The 19,099-nt window shown below is 38.7% G+C and overlaps 1 protein-coding gene across 3 annotated transcripts in view; it reads left to right on the top strand.

Moving 5' to 3' along the window:
• LOC129740438 (alpha-1A adrenergic receptor-like) overlaps nt 1-18,513 on the top strand; it is a 271,287-nt gene extending 252,774 nt beyond the window's left edge. For all 3 annotated transcript variants that reach the window (XM_055732112.1, XM_055732110.1, XM_055732111.1), the window contains 2 exons: nt 6,241-6,447; nt 15,866-18,513. In XM_055732112.1, the coding sequence (XP_055588087.1) occupies nt 6,241-6,447; nt 15,866-17,212 (1,554 nt within the window). In that variant the 3' untranslated portion in view covers nt 17,213-18,513. The remainder of the gene's footprint in view (nt 1-6,240; nt 6,448-15,865) is intronic.
• Nucleotides 18,514-19,099: the final 586 nt, after the last annotated feature.

The following is a 19,099-nucleotide window of genomic DNA, read 5'->3' as shown; positions in this document are numbered from 1 at the left end:
CTGCGGTAAGCAGCGTGAGTTTATTTCCGACGGCCGGGAGGAGGACTCTCGGGATCTGTAACCAGGATTGGTCAGGTCCGAATGCTCCAGATGGAGGATTAGCCCGTATCGGAGATTGGAAGAAGCTGTTTGCCGGGAGGGTTACTCTCGTGATATGGAGCTACGCTTCGATCAGTACGCGTGAGCTTATCCAAGCTTACAGAAGGATTTTTCTGTGGCTTTGGCGGAGATGTTTTGGGCGACGGTCAGTTGCCAAATACTTCAGCACTATATTCGATCCAGATGGGTCGCATGCAGCTGAACGTTGCCCTCCGGTTTACAGGATCGCTCGAAGCGTTAAAGCAACGGAGCGGAAAGCCATGAAGCTGCAAGTCGAGACGATTATTCTCGTGCTTAGTAGCTGCGCTGCGGTTAGTATGCGCAAGCTTGTTTCCGGCGGATGGTTAATGTTTCGGGTGCTTCGAAGGAGGTGGTTTCAGCGACGGTTAGTCGCTAGCGAAGTCAACCAGTTCTTTCTGCGGATTCCTGCCGAGAGTGCAGATTCTCGAAGTCATCGCGAAATGAAGGCTTTGAGAGGGAACGCGAAGAAAACGGCTAGAGGTTGTTTATCTGGGGTTACCAGAAAACAACGTTCGAGAAAGCAATATGCTTTTCGTTCGCGTGCTGGGGTTATCAGCCACCGGAATCAACGAATCATCGGTTCCGGTGCCAGTCAGCAGAATGGCGTCAGCGAGCGAGCCAACCGAACGTTGATGGAGAAGACAAGGGCGATGATACATGGCAGCAGGCTACCGAAAAGTATGTGGGGCGAAGCCGTTTTGTGCGCTGCGTATCTCACAAATCGATCACCGACTAGAGGTCTTGTGGACAACAAGACACCTTTTGAGATGTGGTTCAGTCGGCGGCCGAGACTGAGCAATCTTCGTATTTTCGGGTGCCCAGCCTATGCACAGATCCCGAAGGAAAAGCGGCAGAAGCTTGATTCCAAGTCCAAGCGACTCGTTTTCGTGGGCTACGCGAATAACGGATATCGGCTTTGGAATAGTTCGAGCCGATCCATCGAGATTCACCGGAACGTGGTCTTCGACGAAATTAGCCTTTTGGAGCCAGTGCGTGGCGGTACTGCGCCAGAAAAGGGCATTGAGAAGCCTATCGAAGACCCACCAGAGGCCATCACATTTGAGCGGTTAGCCGATGTATATGAGCCAGAACAACAGCCCACATCCGAGCAGCCAGTCGATGTGCAAGCACCCGAAAACACATTCGAGCGGTCAGCCGATGTGCCAACAACAGAAAACACATCTGAGCGGTTAGCCGATGTGCCTGCTGATCCCGATCACACTGTGGTTAACAGTGTGGTTGTTGACGATCACGGCGAGAGCGACTACGAGAGCAGCGCGGAATTCCCGGACGATGACGATGATGACCAAGATTCCGTCACCCGTGAACCGGCCCTGAGACGAAGTCAACGAACAAGAGGGACTACACAACGCTACGTGGCTAACGTAGCCGCTGTTGTTGATGAGGAGCTACCTCAGAACATCACTGAGCTGAAGCGCCGGGACGATTGGGATTCTTGGAAGGTCGCCATCGACGAGGAGATGACAGCCCTGATGGAGAACAAGACTTGGGAAGCGGTTAGCTTGCCCCCGGGTCATAGGAAACCTATCCTGTCCAAGTGGGTGTTTACCGTGAAGGACGATGGTCGCTACAAGGCTCGATTGGTCGCGAAAGGATGTTCCCAAAGACCAGGATTGGACTACTGGGAAACCTATGCGCCGGTAGCCAAGATGGAGAGCGTTCGGACCGTCTTGGCGTTGGCGAATGAATTCGACATGGTCGTTCATAAAATGGACGTCAAAACTGCATTCCTGAATGGAAATTTAGAAGAGGTTATCTTCATGCAGTTGCCAAACGATGACGTCGGTAAATCGAAGGTCGTTCGATTACAGAAAAGCCTGTACGGCTTGAAGCAAGCGGGTCGTGCTTGGAACCAGCGATTCGACGACGAGATAAGAAAGCTTGGTTTCTATCCGTTGAAGAGTGACTGCTGCGTTTACCGATCCTGCAAGCGAGGACTCACCCTCATCCTGTACGTGGATGACATCCTGATTGCCGGAAAAGACGTTTCAGAGGTTATCTGGATCAAGACCGAACTTGGAAGGCTATTCCAGATGAAGGATCTCCTGGAAGTCAAGACTTTCTTGGGGATGACCATCAAGCGAGACTTTCCGAATAGCGTCATCGAGATTTCCCAATCAGGATACGTCGAGAAGGTTCTGCAACGATTCGGTATGGCCGATTGTAAACCCGTAAGCACACCGCTTGACACAAACGTTCGCTGGACGAAGCTGAACGATGGTGAGGTTATCACCGAACAACCATTCAAAGAATTGATCGGTTGTCTACAATATCTGGCGACATCTTCGAGGCCAGATATCTGTGCTGCGGTTAGCGCACTGAGCAAGTACCAGGCCAGCCCGGCGGATAGGCACTGGCAAGGCCTGAAGCGTATTCTGCGATACCTTCGAGGTACGACCGATACGGCGTTGGTATTTCGCAGAAACGCGAAATCGAAACCACTCATCGGATATGCTGATGCAGATTTTGCCAACGACTCCGATGATCGAAGATCTGTATCAGGTTACGCTTACATGATCTTCGGGAATCTAGTTTCGTGGTCAACGAAACGTCAGCAGACGGTCAGTCTGTCGTCGACCGAAGCTGAGATAGGAGCCCTTTGCCATGCGGTCAAGGAAGGTTTGTGGTTAACAAACTTCCTTGCTGAATTGGGTGTGGTTAGCACTCCTTTCACGTTAATGGAGGACAACATCCCTTGCATCCAGTATCTGGAAGAGGCGCGGACTCATCAGCGGATGAAGCATCTGGATGTGAAGTATGCTTTCATCAGAGACATCATAAGAAGCGGTCAGCTATCTTTGCGACACATCTCCACTGAGGACCAGCCAGCTGATGCGTTCACGAAGGCGTTACCAATTTTCAAACGCGTTTTTCTCGTTTCGAGCAAACTGCTAGTTTCGCCCTTTTGAAATGTTACGCTAGAAATGTTTACATCATCACACGGTTAAGCGACACAACACAAATTGGGTTCGTGGTAACTCACCAGTGTTGCCAGATATTCTGAGTGGTTAGCTCAGAATATCACACGAAAATGAGAAAACTAATAAGTGAGGATATCACTTCAGTGAATATTGTAAATAGCTATCGCTTATGTTATAAGTAGTTCTTTAAGGACTTGACGAACAAAATGAATGAAGATTAACTCTATTCCACCACTGAAACCTGCGTTGTAACTTAGATTTCAACAATTTGGATGCCAATACTGATGTTATGAAATCGCTTGGTACATCTTTGTACCTGAAAATGATCACATTTTCATATGTGATGAAAGAAATTAGAGAAACATGAACTATCAAAGAACGAAAGAACATAAGCCGTAAATATCATGAAAATTTCGAAAAAGATACAACGGCTCACCGACAGGACTTGAACCTGCAATCTCCGCTTCGGTACAACGGCGCGTTAGCCAATTCCACCACGGTGAACGTGATGGAACCGGCGAACACGAGCAATTGAGCTCTGCCGATCAACTGCTGAACCTTGAGCGGCACTGATTGCTTCTTCATCTGACCGTAAGTTGCGGCAAACCCGAAGCAATCGACCATGTGCTCGCTCGGCTAAAATCCCGAGTCGATGGGTGGGGTTAGAGAAACAAGAGAGATCAATAGAGGGAAAGATCACATGCGGGATATACATGGTGTTTCGATAGAAGGTCCAGCAGTTGATCGGCAGAGCTCGATTGCTCGTGTTCGCCGGTTCCATCACGTTCACCGTGGTGAAATTGGCTAACGCGCCGTTGTACCGAAGCGGAGATTGCAGGTTCAAGTCCTGTCGGTGAGCCGTTGTATCTTTTTCGAAATTTTCATGATATTTACGGCTTATGTTCTTTCGTTCTTTGATAGTTCATGTTTCTCTAATTTCTTTCATCACATATGAAAATTTGGATGCACCCGAAGAAAGTTACAAGCCGCCAAACTTCCAATAGTGTTAAATTGACACTCAAATGCGGATAAGGGTTAAACAATACAGAACAGGCTCACCTAATCGAACGATAAAGCGCGCAAGATTGGCTTCAACTGCATCAAAACCTTTGCCAACTTGGCTTACATTTATGGCGGGGCTCGATGTTCGGCAATTGTCCATTTATTCCAGATATCTAAAATTCTTGGCTTAGGTGTGGGGGGAATATCGGATTCGCTTCTTCAGAGAATTCGAATCTAAAGTATGAATTTGTCTTTGTCTTCCATTGCTTCATAAGCCTTTCTTTAAAACCAAAATAAAAGTTTGGATCGGCGATGATTTATTTTGAGAAATTCACTAATTTTCAATTTTTGGAATGGCAGTTTTACAGTAAAAAACACTTTAAAGTGACCTTTATTGATAAGTTTATGTAGGAAACCTAATGACAAATTGATTAAAATGTAAACAAACTCTGGTTGGAATTTGAAATCATCGACGTTTTTAATCTGGTCGTCGATCGTTTCGAGTCTTTGTGATTTTTGTTTTCATGCAGCTTAAGGCTGCTGAAACTAAATATGATGTTGTTGGGCTCTGTGAGTCTGTTTCTTTATCCCAATATATAGCGGCATAGGTGCCTTTTTTAGGGCTTATGAATTACTCGTGCGGTTTTTTTTTTATTTTGTACTCCTAATACCTTCCCTCCCCCACCAGCATTTTTTTCATGCTTTCTATTAGCTAAGAAACGCATTTTGGGGTGAAATTTGAAAAGCCAGAACTTTTTTTTATTTCGATTATAGTCGTTTTACGGAAAAGTCAGAACTAATCTTATCATACATCTTTACAAATCAGTCATTATGAATTTAAATAAGTAGTCTAATTTGATTATGTCAAGAAGGATACATGATTGAACATCACATTCAAACATAAAAACAAATATTTAGGGGTAGACCAAAAAAAATCAATGCCATTCAAATGAACCTCGTTCTCTCAATACATCGTATTGAAATTCATTCAACAAAACTAACGCCCAACAGACTATTTGCATGATATATCACCTTGAGCTGTCCTACGATTAGTGAGTATTGCCTAATTATCATAAATATGTCTACCCAGATTCTGCACTGGCAGAAATTTAAAGTTCCTTCTCTCGCATGTTTGTCAAGCAATTAACACCAGCACATCCGTAATTTGTAGAGCATGTTCAACAAAAACAATTTCATGGCTTCTCAAGAACTACATTAACTTTTGCATGGCACGACGCCAGATTTCAACTCTTTTTATGCATACATTTATGATGCTAATCTCGTTTCCCGTTTATGTTTCATCCCCTTCTTTGGCCGTTCCCACGTCTATTCCACCCAATTCATCTTAATTATTACGGTTATGATTACATCGTCGTCTTGTTAGCTACACATCAAACGCATACACACACGCACACGGTCATACACACACGCGCCCTCTCGAGCTGTCGATGTAATTATTGCTCCTCATCAGCCCAACCCGGCGGCTTCCCATTTCTTTCATTCTTCATAACGCGGCCGAAGTGGCGCACTTCCACAATGGGTTGCAAGAATTTTGTGACAAAATATTTGCTTTTTTCTTAAAAATAAATAATCTTTGAGGAACTTTTGTCCTGTTGAGGATCATACTATCGTTTATGAAAATCGTTCTGAAAATCAAGCGATCATTGAGTTTTATTTTGAATTCATTCCTCAATCGAGGACTAGTGGAATAAGGTTTTTGCTCTCTGGAGCCACCAAAAATGCACTCGTTTCGAATGCCTAAACCTCCTTAAACCAATTTTTCTGACTGTTCCTTCCTGACTTTACGACGTACTTATTTGATTTTCAGACATCTTCAGTTCAAAGGTGACCTCGGTGTAAACACCCTAATTTTTGCAGAAGGAGTTGTATTACTCTCTTTTTTCTTTTTTTATTTAAAGCTTTTTTAATTCTTGATATTATTGATCTTGAAACAAAGGTAAGATGTAAATCAGTCACAAGTTGACTCTTCTAGCCCATTGTGGAAGCCCAACATTCTTCTCATTGTAAAACCAAATCACCTTGCACGCACCGAAAATCCCGGACAAGCCAGCCAGCCAGCTCATTCAGAAGATGTTCACGAAAAATGTTCACCTCATCAGTATGTTTTTCCCTCCGGTTTTTCTTCTCTGGCAATGCTTTCCGCTTTCTTTTGCAGGTATTGATCGGCCTCGGCTGTGGATGGATCGTCTCAATCCTGTTTGGCTTTCCGCAGCTACTCCGGGTGGCTCCGTATCATTACGATGCGCGCTACGAGTACTGTCTGCCCGATTTCAGGACCACCGGATCACTCGTCTACAGCACCAGCCTGACGGCGTTCACCATATTTCTTCCAATCATACTCATTTTTGGATGTAATATGAAGGTATGTAAGTGTCGAAAACTACAAGCAGTGGATACATCATACACAGTTCCTTTATGTTTCTTTCTGGGGAGCAGCATAAATTTGTTATGCCAATCACAGCATTGGGGTCATAAATTTTTGCAATTCAAAAGTGGGAAGAAAAATTTGTATCTTTTTCCTTCATCAACAGCTACAATGCTAGATGTGTCGGATTACAATCAGTGATATCATTGGACGAATGTTAAATTACACTCTACGTTTTGATAATTTATGACAGCACTAACCTAATTCTCTTACTCAGGTAACGAAGGTTGTAAAATAATTCGTTTTTCTCACGAGTGTTGTTTATGTGGCGTCAGTTGTTTTACGCATAACCAACATGAGAATTTGAAACATAAAAACTCTAGTTTGAAAACAGAAGAATTCTGATGATGAAGAAGGTTAAGAAAATGAGCCAATTTCACAAACTGAAGGCCGCATTTGGGAGAACTTTCAAAGCACTTGTAGCATTAACAAAGCAGGAAGCGTCAAATTGTCGTACGGTATATTTGAAATAATATCCGATTTTATATTATTTTAAGTGAACATATATTGTTCGACGTTTTTACCGATTAAAATAACTATTCAAACTATGTTATCTTCCAATTCGACAGACAGCTAAAAATAATCAGCCCTTGAATGCCGGCATAATGCAACACTTTTCAAACTTCAATGGCTTCTAAAAACTTAATGTTCACAGATAAACATATCGCTTGTACATTAAAATTTTTAAGGTTGATGGGACATCAAATTGACGTAGTCAGAAAAATTATTTGTTTCATCGGTTATTTTTAAATTTACAGAAACATGCGAATTTCACCCTACTACGAAAAAGCGGTAATTTGCAACAAATTTTGAATTAAATTTTACATTTTTTCCATCAAAAATGTTTTTATAGAAAAAACATGTTTTCTGTTAACAAACAGAAAGATTCAATTAATTTCAAATCAGCATACAACTCCATTTTACCAAGGATCAAGACACTGACAGATCAATGCAAACATAACATCAAAAACAAACAACATACAGCTAATAACAGTACGACGATCGCTAGATAAAGTAAGATAATTAGTTCTTGTAAAATGGAAAATTATACAATTAATAAATTTATTTTAAAGGTCCACTGAGGAGGATCGAAACGCCAAAAGAAGCTCGAAACATTTGGACCAACTGGCAAATATTTTCGTTTTAATTATCGCCGAAAAGTCGATGAAAACAAAAAATAATTCATCGCGGCAAGTTAATCAAAGAAAAAACATAAGGGAGCTGCATACATTTAGGGGTAAAAATACTACAAAAAAATATACGAGCCGAAATCATAAAAAATTTATGTTTTGATGGATGATATTTTGAAATTAACAAACGCGTGATGCAAAACAATCACATTCCAGCTTATGGAAACCAGATTAAAAGGTGAATCTTTAACTTTCGTTTGGATGCACTTTAGCCCAGAGTGATAGCTGAATTATGAAAATATTTACTTAAAAAAGTTTGGTAACTGACCGAACAATTTTTAAACATCAACAGTATTGGTTTAGGATAGTAAAAGCAATATAAAGTTTGAAGGTGATATCATTAAGTCAATCCGTTATAATGGGTAAAGTTTTTTACGGCATTGAAAAAAGTTGAAATTTGTATATCTATTGGTCGATTTTTTAAATTTTCTATGAGAATCAAAAACTTTAAGAAACTACTACTACTGCGATGTGAGCATAATATGTGAATCTATGAATGATAACTCTATTCTATTATTTTAAAGTAAACATTTAATAAGTGTTGTGGTATACAAACGTTGCATCTAACCGTGCTGTTGCATGATACCCCGTTCGAAAGTAACTAGAATAAATTACCTACACAATGAGAGAAGTTCGGCTCTCAAACTGAAACAGTTTGAAACATTTCGGTGGTAAACAGGTAATACTAGGCTTGCCAGATACTTTCAGAAAATAGCGGGACATTTCACGAAAAAAGCGGGACATTCAATAAATTCTTAAAAATGCTTAACACTAAACATACCGGCACTTTGTTTATACCTATTCATACCGCGAGCGGTCAAATGACGGTTTACGCTGTTTTCGCTAAAACTTTCTTGTTTCTCAACCGATTTCTTTAAAACTTATAGTTTTGAAAAGCCTATAATGTGACTCAAATATGTTTCTCAGACAGTTTTCAGCTACAATCAATAATTTCAAAGTTATTTTAAGTCCAACAAATTTTTTTTGAAAAAACATGCTTCAGGAAAATTGCTATAAATCAGTTATTTAGTGCTCGAAAAAAATTTCACTTAGTGCCTGAGAAAGCTGAAGTTAGAAGCTATATGCTGCACATACGGAAATTTTTATCAATTTTTTTTTAAGATCATGGCCACAAAAAATGTAAAAAAGTTGTGTAAAACCCGTACTTTTCAATCAACCAACCGCCAAAGCTGTTCCTGTTACAGTAGAAAAATTTCAAAAAATGAATTGGAAAGTTGACGCAATTTGTCACATTTTGGCATCTTTAGATTTTGTAAAATACGAAATACATAATTTATGACGAATTTTCAAAGGTAGCTGTTTTTCAAACATTTCATCAATTCGGATTTTTGATACAATTCCTACACCTAAATTCAGCTTTGCACTGGATTTTGAGTATGTTATCGTAAGGTTTTGGCAAAAAAATTATATGCAAAAGAAAGAAAATTTTATACCGGTTCTAGTGGTGTAACTACATGCTTGACAAAAATATAATAAATATATTTCTAAAAGTAAAACCAGAAAATTTAAGCGAATGCTCGTTTGTTTTTTCGTTTCCTTTCATCCGTCTTCGTGTGCAAAATAGCTTTAAGATATTACCACCCACTGCGCCTGTCTGCTAAGCAAGAATTTGTGCTGCTTCTCAAAATTCAGAAACTACTTCACTGTTTTTTTATCATATTTTTGCTAAGCATTGCACCGCCAATGCAGTTACACCACTAGAACCGGTATGAAATTAGCTTTCTTTTGCATATAATTTTATCGCCTAAACCTCACGTTAAAGTACTCAAAATCCAGTGCAAAGCTGAGCTTAGGTGTAGGAATTGTCTCAGAAAATCCAAATTGATAAAAAGTTCGAAAAACAGCTACCTTTGAAAAGTCGTCATAAATTATGAATTTTGTATTTCACAAAATCTAAAGATGCCAAAATGTGACAAATTACGTCCCCTTTCCAATTCACTTTTTAAATTTTCTCTACTGTAACAGGAACAGCTTTGGCGGTTGATTGATTGAAAAGTACGGGTTTTACACAACTTTTTTACATTTTTTGTGGCCATGATCTTAAAAAAAAATTGATAAAAATTTCCGTATGTGCAGCATATAGCTTCTAACTTCAGCTTTCTCAGGCACTAAGTGAAATTTTTTTCGAGCACTAAATAACTGATTTATAGCAATTTTCCTGAAGCATGTTTTTTCATAAAAAATTTGTTGGACTTAAAATAACTTTGAAATTATTGATTGTAGCTGAAAACTGTCTGAGAAACATATTTGAGTCATATTATAGGCTTTTCAAAACTATAAATTTTAAAGAAATTGGTTGAGAAACAAGAAAGTTTTAGCGAAAACAGTGTAAACCGTCATTTGACCGCTCGCGGTATGAATAGGTATACCACATGCGTTATTCGAAAACCACAACACTTAGAAAAAATTTAAAAACGCAAAAATACTTGCATTTTGAAAATAAAAATAGTCCTGTCGTTAAATTTTCGAAAAAAAAAATATATTAGGCGTAATCACCCTTCAAAGTTTAAAAACCGTCATTTGACCGCCTCCGGTACGTATAGTGTTAATTGTGTAGCCAAACTTATACGTTTACCATCAACCAAAGTTGTTCATAAAAGGTACACCAATGTTTTTTTTAAAGCAGATTGATTTCGCTCAGTTTTTCTTATATGACTTATATTTACAAGGTTTTTTTTAAATGCTCCGTTGTTTTCCACGGTTCTCGCGAATAAATACGTTATTTAAGAGAAAATATTTTATAATAAATTTATCTGGTAATTTGTTTTAAAATTTAAAAACTCAGAAAAACTTCCATCTTTATTTACTTTGGACAAATAGTGTACGATATAAGACAATTTAATTAAGATTCCGGCGAAAACAAGAATCTTCATCATTCTTTAATTATATGGAAGCAACTTAAACAATATTTTCTTCATACATTATTGGTTGAACGTGCTCCAAGAACACTTAACTGATTCAGAATCTAACTGTTATTCAAAGAACTTTAGAGATTTTCAGTATTGTCTTATATTTTATATGAACTATGGAAAATGCTACTATTTTGAGAAAAAGACATATTTGAAAAATTCAAATTGAGACTGAAGTTTGATTTTTTCCAGTGTTGGTCAGTCAACTTTGTAAAAGTTTTCTGTGTAAAAAAAGCGGGACATTATGTGGAAAAAGCGGGGCAGCGGGACATTCAACAAAAAAAAGCGGGACATGACTCGGTTTTGCGGGACGGATAAAAACCCTAGGTTAAAATCAGTCGCACCCTTCCGTTGTATTGTGGCTAGTATGTCGTTTGTTCGTCCCGCTACAACAACATTGTTATGATTTTTTTTTTTTTTGGCTCTTATTTATTTGTTTCTCCTTTTTAATAACTTAATAAACTAGATCAAATCTGTTTTGAGATCTTCAACTCTCTCTTAAGGTATTATTCAGAGGTTAGATTCAAAGTTTGATTGATGAAAATCATATATTTATCCTATTTAATCTGTTATTTTAGGATAGCGGTGTGCAACATGGCTACTAACAGAGATCACCCAAAGCGCGGTACTCGTGCCTTGGGCGGACACCTCGACTGACGTGGACGACTGCTGAGTCGTGACTGACCGTAGATGCCACGAATGCTCTGGGGAATGTGCCGTTTACGCATACATCCAATAGTGTCCCGCACAAGCGGCATTTTACAAACATGATGGGGGCATACTGGGGGTATTCTTATTCCACTTTCTAATCATTATGAAACCATCATAAAACCTTAAATTTGTTTTACTTTTTAAGTTCATTTTAATAAGAAACAAAAACCACCCAAGTTTTTCGATATTTCCTGACAGCCAGAGACCAACTGCCTGTAGACGAAAAGCACATGAGAATGCTTCCTGTTTTAGGAACAAGTGTAGAGGTTTGATAGAAAACAGAGCTTTTAGTGCTGCAGTGGGAGTTGTTGTGAACGATCCGGACATTCCTAAGAGACACATTCTTTGAAGGTGATTTAGTTTTGTCCGAACTATTGAAACTTCTCCTTTCGGCCACCACACTAGACACCCATAGGCCAGGGTTGGTCTTACTATTGTGGTGTAAATCCAGTGAATATGTTTGGGTTTGAGACCCAGTTTTTCCCGATTGCACGTCGGTATTGTCCGAAGGCCATGTATGCTTTTTTTGATTCTGAATTCGATGTGATCTGACCAGATTAACTTGGAATCAAGAATGACACCCAAATATTCAACTTGATCAGACACGATGATTTCGGAACCATGAAACAGCAGAGGGCGCACCCCGCGGGTGATACATTTTTTAGTAAATAAAACAATATAAGTTTTTAGAGGATTAACTGAAAGTTCTACATGAGAACACCATCGTTCAACTGAGCGCAGAGCTTGTTTCAATATGTCAAAAAATGTGCTTATGCACAAACCTTACAGCACAGACAAACAGACGGGACACTCAGTTTTCATTCTTCGCAAAACTGCTTCAAATTTGATGAAGCTAGGCAATGTCGACACCAGAGGCGCTGGTATTACTAAAATGAAAAATCAAATTTTTCATCATCATAGTAGCTGAAAATTTTTGCATCTCCATGGTACTTATGTTATGGTTTTCATTTGTTTTAATTCAGTTTTGCTTTGGAAAGCTTTGTGATTTCAAGATTTTTGTTATTAACTCCAACGGTTCGAAAACGACAGTTATTGAATTCCATACAATAGAAACTATACCGGAAGTCAAAGTTACGGGAAATGTGGCCGCCAAATATGTATAAAAAGACCAGGTTTTACGGAAGACCTAATAAGAAAACTCTCGCATTACGGCGCTCAGCATGAAAATATTCGTTCTTTCTGAATCTTGTATGTTTTCGAGCTGAATAACAAATTACCACCGGACGTTTCAAGAATTCAACTTAATTGTTATGGAACTAAAGGAGAACTGAGAAAGTAACTGTGGTGTAATCATTTTTTAAATAAACATCAACTTTTTTCAATAAGTTTTATATTTTGTATGTGATATTCATTCTCTATAAAACCGGAACATTTGCGGTAATGATATTTCAAATCCTGAATCTTGTAAGTTATCTGGCTTCCATTGGTTTGATTGTTGCTGTCACTGGTGGGCAATCTGTTTTACTAGAACACAACTGATTTCAATCAATAACACCTACGTCGTTTTTTCACCAATCGATTGTTCCCACCCGGAAGAATAAGGTCATTTATGTCAGTTTTGGAAACCTAATCCTAATTTAAAGTATAAAATTTTCCTTTTAAACCATATAATTGCAACAGCTCAGTGAAAAAAAAAATCCAAACTGATTGTTTACGTTTCAGTAATGAATGTAAAAATTTCATGGCTACCTTCAATGGGTTATTCTACCATGTCGATACTGGTAGGCAATGTCAGCAACAGATGGCAATGTAATCGCTTTGCGAAGAAATGACCAGATTTTCTTAAGAGTGTCCTGTCTGTTTGTCTGTGCTTACAGTGTAGGTAGGTATTCCACGGTCGTTGACAAGCCGTCTGCAACTAGGTTACTCAAAAGAGTCGATAGTACACCTCCCTGTGGGCGACCACGTATGCTAGCTTTTGTAATTGAAGCCTATCTTAAAGACGAATTTTTTTTTTTTTTTTAGGTTTATTTATGACACTTTACCACCTTGTGGCATTCGTGTCTATTAAAGACGAATGAAGATTCCTGTTACTTAGCATTGCGCTAATCCAGTTAGTTATGACACTAGGCACTCCATGAAGAAGTGCCGCATTCATCAATAATGTAAACGAGACAATATCGAATGCTCCTTCTATGTCTGGAAATGCTCCCAAACATGATTCTTTCTGAGAAAAACTATTTTCAATATTGTGTACTATGTTGTGTAGAAGGGTTAATGTTGATTTAAGAGGGTCTTATGGAAACATTAAATCCCAATAAACATTTTGGCTGCTTTAGAACGGCAATTTGCTGAACAAAAGCTGAGCTAAAGCGTGATTGCTGCTTCAGCTTACTGGTTGAATAAAGACAAAATGTAATCATGTTTCAGCGTTTAAAGAAGTCTCAGTGCAGCCAACGGGAGGAGTTGAAGAGTTGCATAACACTTTTTCAGCCTTTGTTCAACCATTCGTTACCATTGGAACTTGACAGACTGTGAACTGTGGTAAAACCAGAGCTGGGAATGGTGACTGTTAACGACTGACATTTAACGAAAATGCCAGCTAGATCGAAATCATCATCATTTCTTGAACCCAAAGCATGCCATCATAACATGTGGTTTATCAGTCTAGAGCGTTTTCGTTGATAGCTTCGACCCATACCCAACCACTTTCTTAACTGTGAATGACATTTTACGGTCATTAATTATCACAGAAAATGGTTACCGTGATATTTATGCCGTTTTCGTTTTTCTCCACTGGCGCGGGGCAAAACTTTCTCTGAATAAACAAACAGAATCGTCACCCGGGACGATGCAAATATATGGTTGCTGTAGTCAACCTTATGCTTACCCCCAACACTGACAACTTCTACGGGTTGCAACCGCCTGCTTGAGGTTCAAACCTCGGGCAATTCTAGTGGACTTCTGAATTAATAAACGAACACAAAAACAGCAGTTAGGGCAAAACTCGTGGATAACTAGGTTGCCACTGCTGATAAACGAAAACACTATTAGTAAAACTCGGGTTTACATTCATGCACACGTGACTGTGCGTTAAAATCGAATAGGAAATTAAAAGGCGGGAAAATCCTTGCTCTTTGAAACATGTTGCAGTCGTTTTATGCGCTATCCAGTTAGCAGCTCGACTTTATAACAATAATATGGAGATTTCGCTGTTGCCAGGTTAGATGAGAAATAACAACCTATAAATATCAACAACCGGCATGGAAGCGAAACTTTAGCAGGCTATCATCTCAATGGAAACCAATGATATTGAATATTTACTATGCTAGCTTTCATTGAGAATCAAAGAAAGAGGATTATCAGCCTACTGATGATCGCTGACTGTGGCTTGGTGCATAGTTGGAGTTTTGGGAAGTGATGATGATTGGAAAAAAACAGTAGCCATCTTTAACTCTGTCAATTTTTCCCAGCTCTGGGTAAAACTGCCCTGCATGATGGTGGCTTGATTGGAATGAGAGGGAATTTTTGTTTTCCTTATTCAATGACTTTTTTTCTTATTCAGTTTTATTTTGAAATGAAGAGAAGATTTTCTCAAAAATTTGATTTTTGGTCCCCAAGCTGTAAAAAAAAGAACATTTCTCTGACACATACCTAAAAAAAAATCTTCGCTTAATATCAACAAATTATCATCCCGCTGCAGACTTCATGATTAGTTCTGCGTATTGCGGCAAACGAAACGAAAAAAAACAACACAGAGGGGAAAAGTGAGTGCCAACATCTGACAGACATTGATCATTATTTTTTGTTTGTTTTTTTTTAGTTGATCCATCAATTGACGTTTAATGACGTTAGCTGAATAACTTCTCCAGATCAAGATGATTAAAGGCTGAAGACACGTGAATTAGTGAATTTTTAAGGCCATCTTTCAGCCAGATTGCTGATTAGAAATTGAACCACAATATTTTTTCAGCGTTTATGCAGCAAAAAGTGTTTGTTGGGTTGTCACAAATAACAATAAAACGCACTTTCTCGGTCATTTTACTGGAAAATTAACAGAAAAGTGCATGAACAAATTTACAAGAAAAAAAATTAATTCAAACTTACCATTAAATAGATCAAAATCACATTTCACTTTAGGAAATCTTTAAACTTCACGGGGAGTGCTTCGTTAGACGATGAAAAAACTGATGAAATGAATCAATGTGTTCATTATACTTTCAAAATGCCGTTTCTTCTATTTGTCGTAAGTTGTTCTTATGAAAACTCAAAGCATTTCATGAGATTCTTATGAATAACAATTTTACGGTTCATAAAACGCATCTTATGAAAATTATAATAAGAATTTGCCTGAGTACAGTATTATCAAAAAGCACAGGCTAGTTTTCCATACATCCTTATATGTTAATGTTGTTTTAATGAACTTTTAACCAAAGAATTAACAGAAAAACTTGTTTACCACAATAAAAATGAAGAAAAACATCATTCGAAGCCATAGGTTGGCGTTTTTTTTTTTTTTTTTTTTGAGAAATAATGACATTTGTGATTCTCTTCCATTTTCAGGTACTCATGATCGCGCGCTACCAGAGACACCGTATCGCATCGGCAATACTGGAAGTAACACTATCAGCTCAACTGACAATCACGCACCAGCGAAATCCATTCTTTATACCGAGCTTTACCAGTGCGATTCAAAATCCCGCTGGCCTTAAAATTCACGCCCACAGTCCAGTGTCGAACATTTTCCAATTGGTGGGATCCATCATCTTTATCTACTGTCCTTTCTATATCTGTAACCTGTGGAACAATATCATCGAAGCGGTTAGCGGAAATCGAGCGTTGAGCGGAGGCGAAAAACAAAATGTAGAGACTGATTTATCAATACCAAAGATTGTTTTACAAACCTCGGCAACTTTACTACTGTTATCTCCGTTTGTAAATGCGTTGTTGTATGGGATAAAGAATAAGATTATAAGAAAATCGTTTCACAATTTTTGGCGAAAGCAAAAGTCCAAAATTGAGATACACTATGAAATACAGGCACGGACACCATCGACCTGTGGTTCCAGACGGCCATCCATCAATGGGGCAGGCTCAGCACAACCTTTGCTGCACCGGCAGCTGTCGGAGACGTTTCTAGAGATTAGCAAGGCTGACATCAATAATATACAATCAGATATTAAGCTAAGGTCTGAATCGTTGTGGTCTTCGAATTCAAAGCTCTCGAGTTACTCAGTATTAAACAGTCCAACGGGGAATGTGACGACGTCTAATCTAACACCCGGTCCGCTAAACTCGGCCGAACCGAAGTTTGTCTATCTGAATCCAACACCGTCGACCTCATCGGCAACTCCATCGACATCTCCTCAACCTCCGCCATCATCACCCGTGTCATCGTCATCGTCTGGAATCCCTGGCCCGCATGCTGATACACCTGCCCCACCGATCGCACATTGTAGTAGTACCAATAGTAATAATACTAGCAGCAGCGGCAGCAGTGGTCCCTCCAAGATTGCCTGCAATATCAAAAGTGCCGTCAGGCATTATTCATCCCACAGTACAAAGCCAAAGATAAAGATAACTAAGACATTCTCAGAGGAAAAGCAACCTTCACCGAAACACACCGGGATCAAACATCCGCTAGACGACATGGCCCGACCGAAGGCCGGTCCCAGCAACACAAAGTCACTCTTCAATTTGGGCCTCCTAGTCGACGATAACCTTCTGATGGAGTCCTCGTCCGGTGTCGTCCATCATCAGCGAGCAGCGGCGGACAAAAAGGCAGATGACATTCCGATTCCGTTGGCCCCGCAGAGGACAATCAATTCGTCTCCGTTCAAAAAGTATTCTTCACTACAAGAAATATCAATTACTAGTACTACGGCCACTATTTGTGATATCCTGAAATAAGAGGGTGGCCACAGCGTGAGGTGGACTGGGTCGAAACTGGTCGATTTTTTATTTTCATAGAAAATATATGAGCTTTCACATTCAAATGAAGAATCCAAAGTTTGGAACTATAAAAGGCACTCTTTGATGCTTTCAGTTACTTTTTGGAGAAGAATGAAAATCTATCTGAAATATTAAATAGATTAATAGAGAGAGATTATTGCATTTCTTATTGAGAAAAAGTAGTAGAGTAGAGGTCAAGAAAACATGCGTAGTACCAGAAACAATATTTTTTATCCTTATTTACATAAGCATTGTGATTCTAACTAAATATTATATAGCGGAGTTAATATGTAAGTGCATAAGTCCAAAGTCTAGGAATCGTTAAATCAACCGATACACTAAGAGCAAGTTCACTGGTGTTGGGTAAAAGTGGTAGAAATTTTGACACTTACGGCACATTTTGAAAATTTTGCCATGTAAAAACATTTTCAAGATCTGTGGCCTTCTAGTTTTTTAACAACACGTGTTGTATTTTCGCATGCTGTGATGCAAAAATAGCAATATTTCTATATCATACGGCTGAAATAGAAACAGTGTTGTAAAAAAATACAACGCCCTAAGATCTTGAAAACATTTTTGCATGGTAAAATTTTCAAAATGTCAAAATTTCTACCACTTTTTCCCAACACCAGTGAACTTGCTCTAACGAGTTGGAAATATGACACCTTTGCACAACCTTAGGTTTCAAAAATTAAACAAAGTGTAACAATGTTACACTGTAACATAGAAGAACACTCTCGAAGTATACACTCATGCTTTTTTACCTACTTAGGCTCTAACTAGAAAGAAAAATTGATCGCTCACAATGTACCCGATTAAAAAGAAATAACTTGCGAAATGATATTAACAAGTCTAACAAAGATAACAGAGATTTAGATTCACATTTTAACTGAAAATTATTTTCGTAGTAACCAAGAAATTTTTTTTTTCATTTTTGATAGTACTAAATTCAGGCTTTTTTATACAAACCATGATTCACCAATATGACTCAGTCCACCAGTGAAAAATGAACGGCCAATTAAAACCAAAAAGAAATAATCATCTAGCAAAGGATTCTTAGAATGTCACGTTGAGTATTGTAATACCAAAAAAAACCCATAGACTTGTTACTAGTTATAGATGAATGTTGAGCAAAGCCCCCCACCCCAAAACAAAAGAAAAGTTCGCATCTCACTAGACATTTAACTCTGCAAACATGGAAAAAGTTAAAAAGTTTAGATGAACAAAAAACCAAAGATGAAAATCTAGTCATTGAGGCGGGGCAGAGTATTATATATTTATTGCAACAGAAAAAAGAAACATCATCAAACAAAAAAAAAAGAAATACGTTAGGTATAGTAGTGAAATCAATTGCGCGCATCCTCGTCGATGGAAATCCGTTTTATTAGTTGATAGAAATATTCGTCACGTCAGTCAGTGACAATCAATGATGTGTAACTATTTGTGTAGGAGAAATATCGAAACAAAAACCACACTGGCACAAACATATGCCCCAACCAATTCAGAAGAAGATGATGCTAGAAACGTGAGCGTATCGTAGAACGATATACACCGAGATTCAATATTAGAAGCCAATTTATTATTTTTTATTGTACTAGTTGACAATTTTCATGACAGACATGTTGAAATAAATGTACGTTCATGTCAACGTCAGTGTGTTTCACTCGAACGGATCCGAAGCCATTCTGAAAATTGAGTTCTACTAAACGGTGACTTCTGGGAGGAAAAATATTAGATATGAGTTGTCCTTGGCCAATAGCTAGAACTGGAATGAATTTTGACGGCGTTCGTAGAATACAAGTTTTGCTTGCTTGCCTGCTTGCTTGCTTGCTCCAGGCTTGCATA

The sequence above is a fragment of the Uranotaenia lowii genome, chromosome 1 (assembly GCF_029784155.1).
Source record: "Uranotaenia lowii strain MFRU-FL chromosome 1, ASM2978415v1, whole genome shotgun sequence".
NCBI lineage: Eukaryota > Metazoa > Arthropoda > Insecta > Diptera > Culicidae > Uranotaenia > Uranotaenia lowii.
This window is presented reverse-complemented; position numbering and strand designations above follow the sequence as displayed.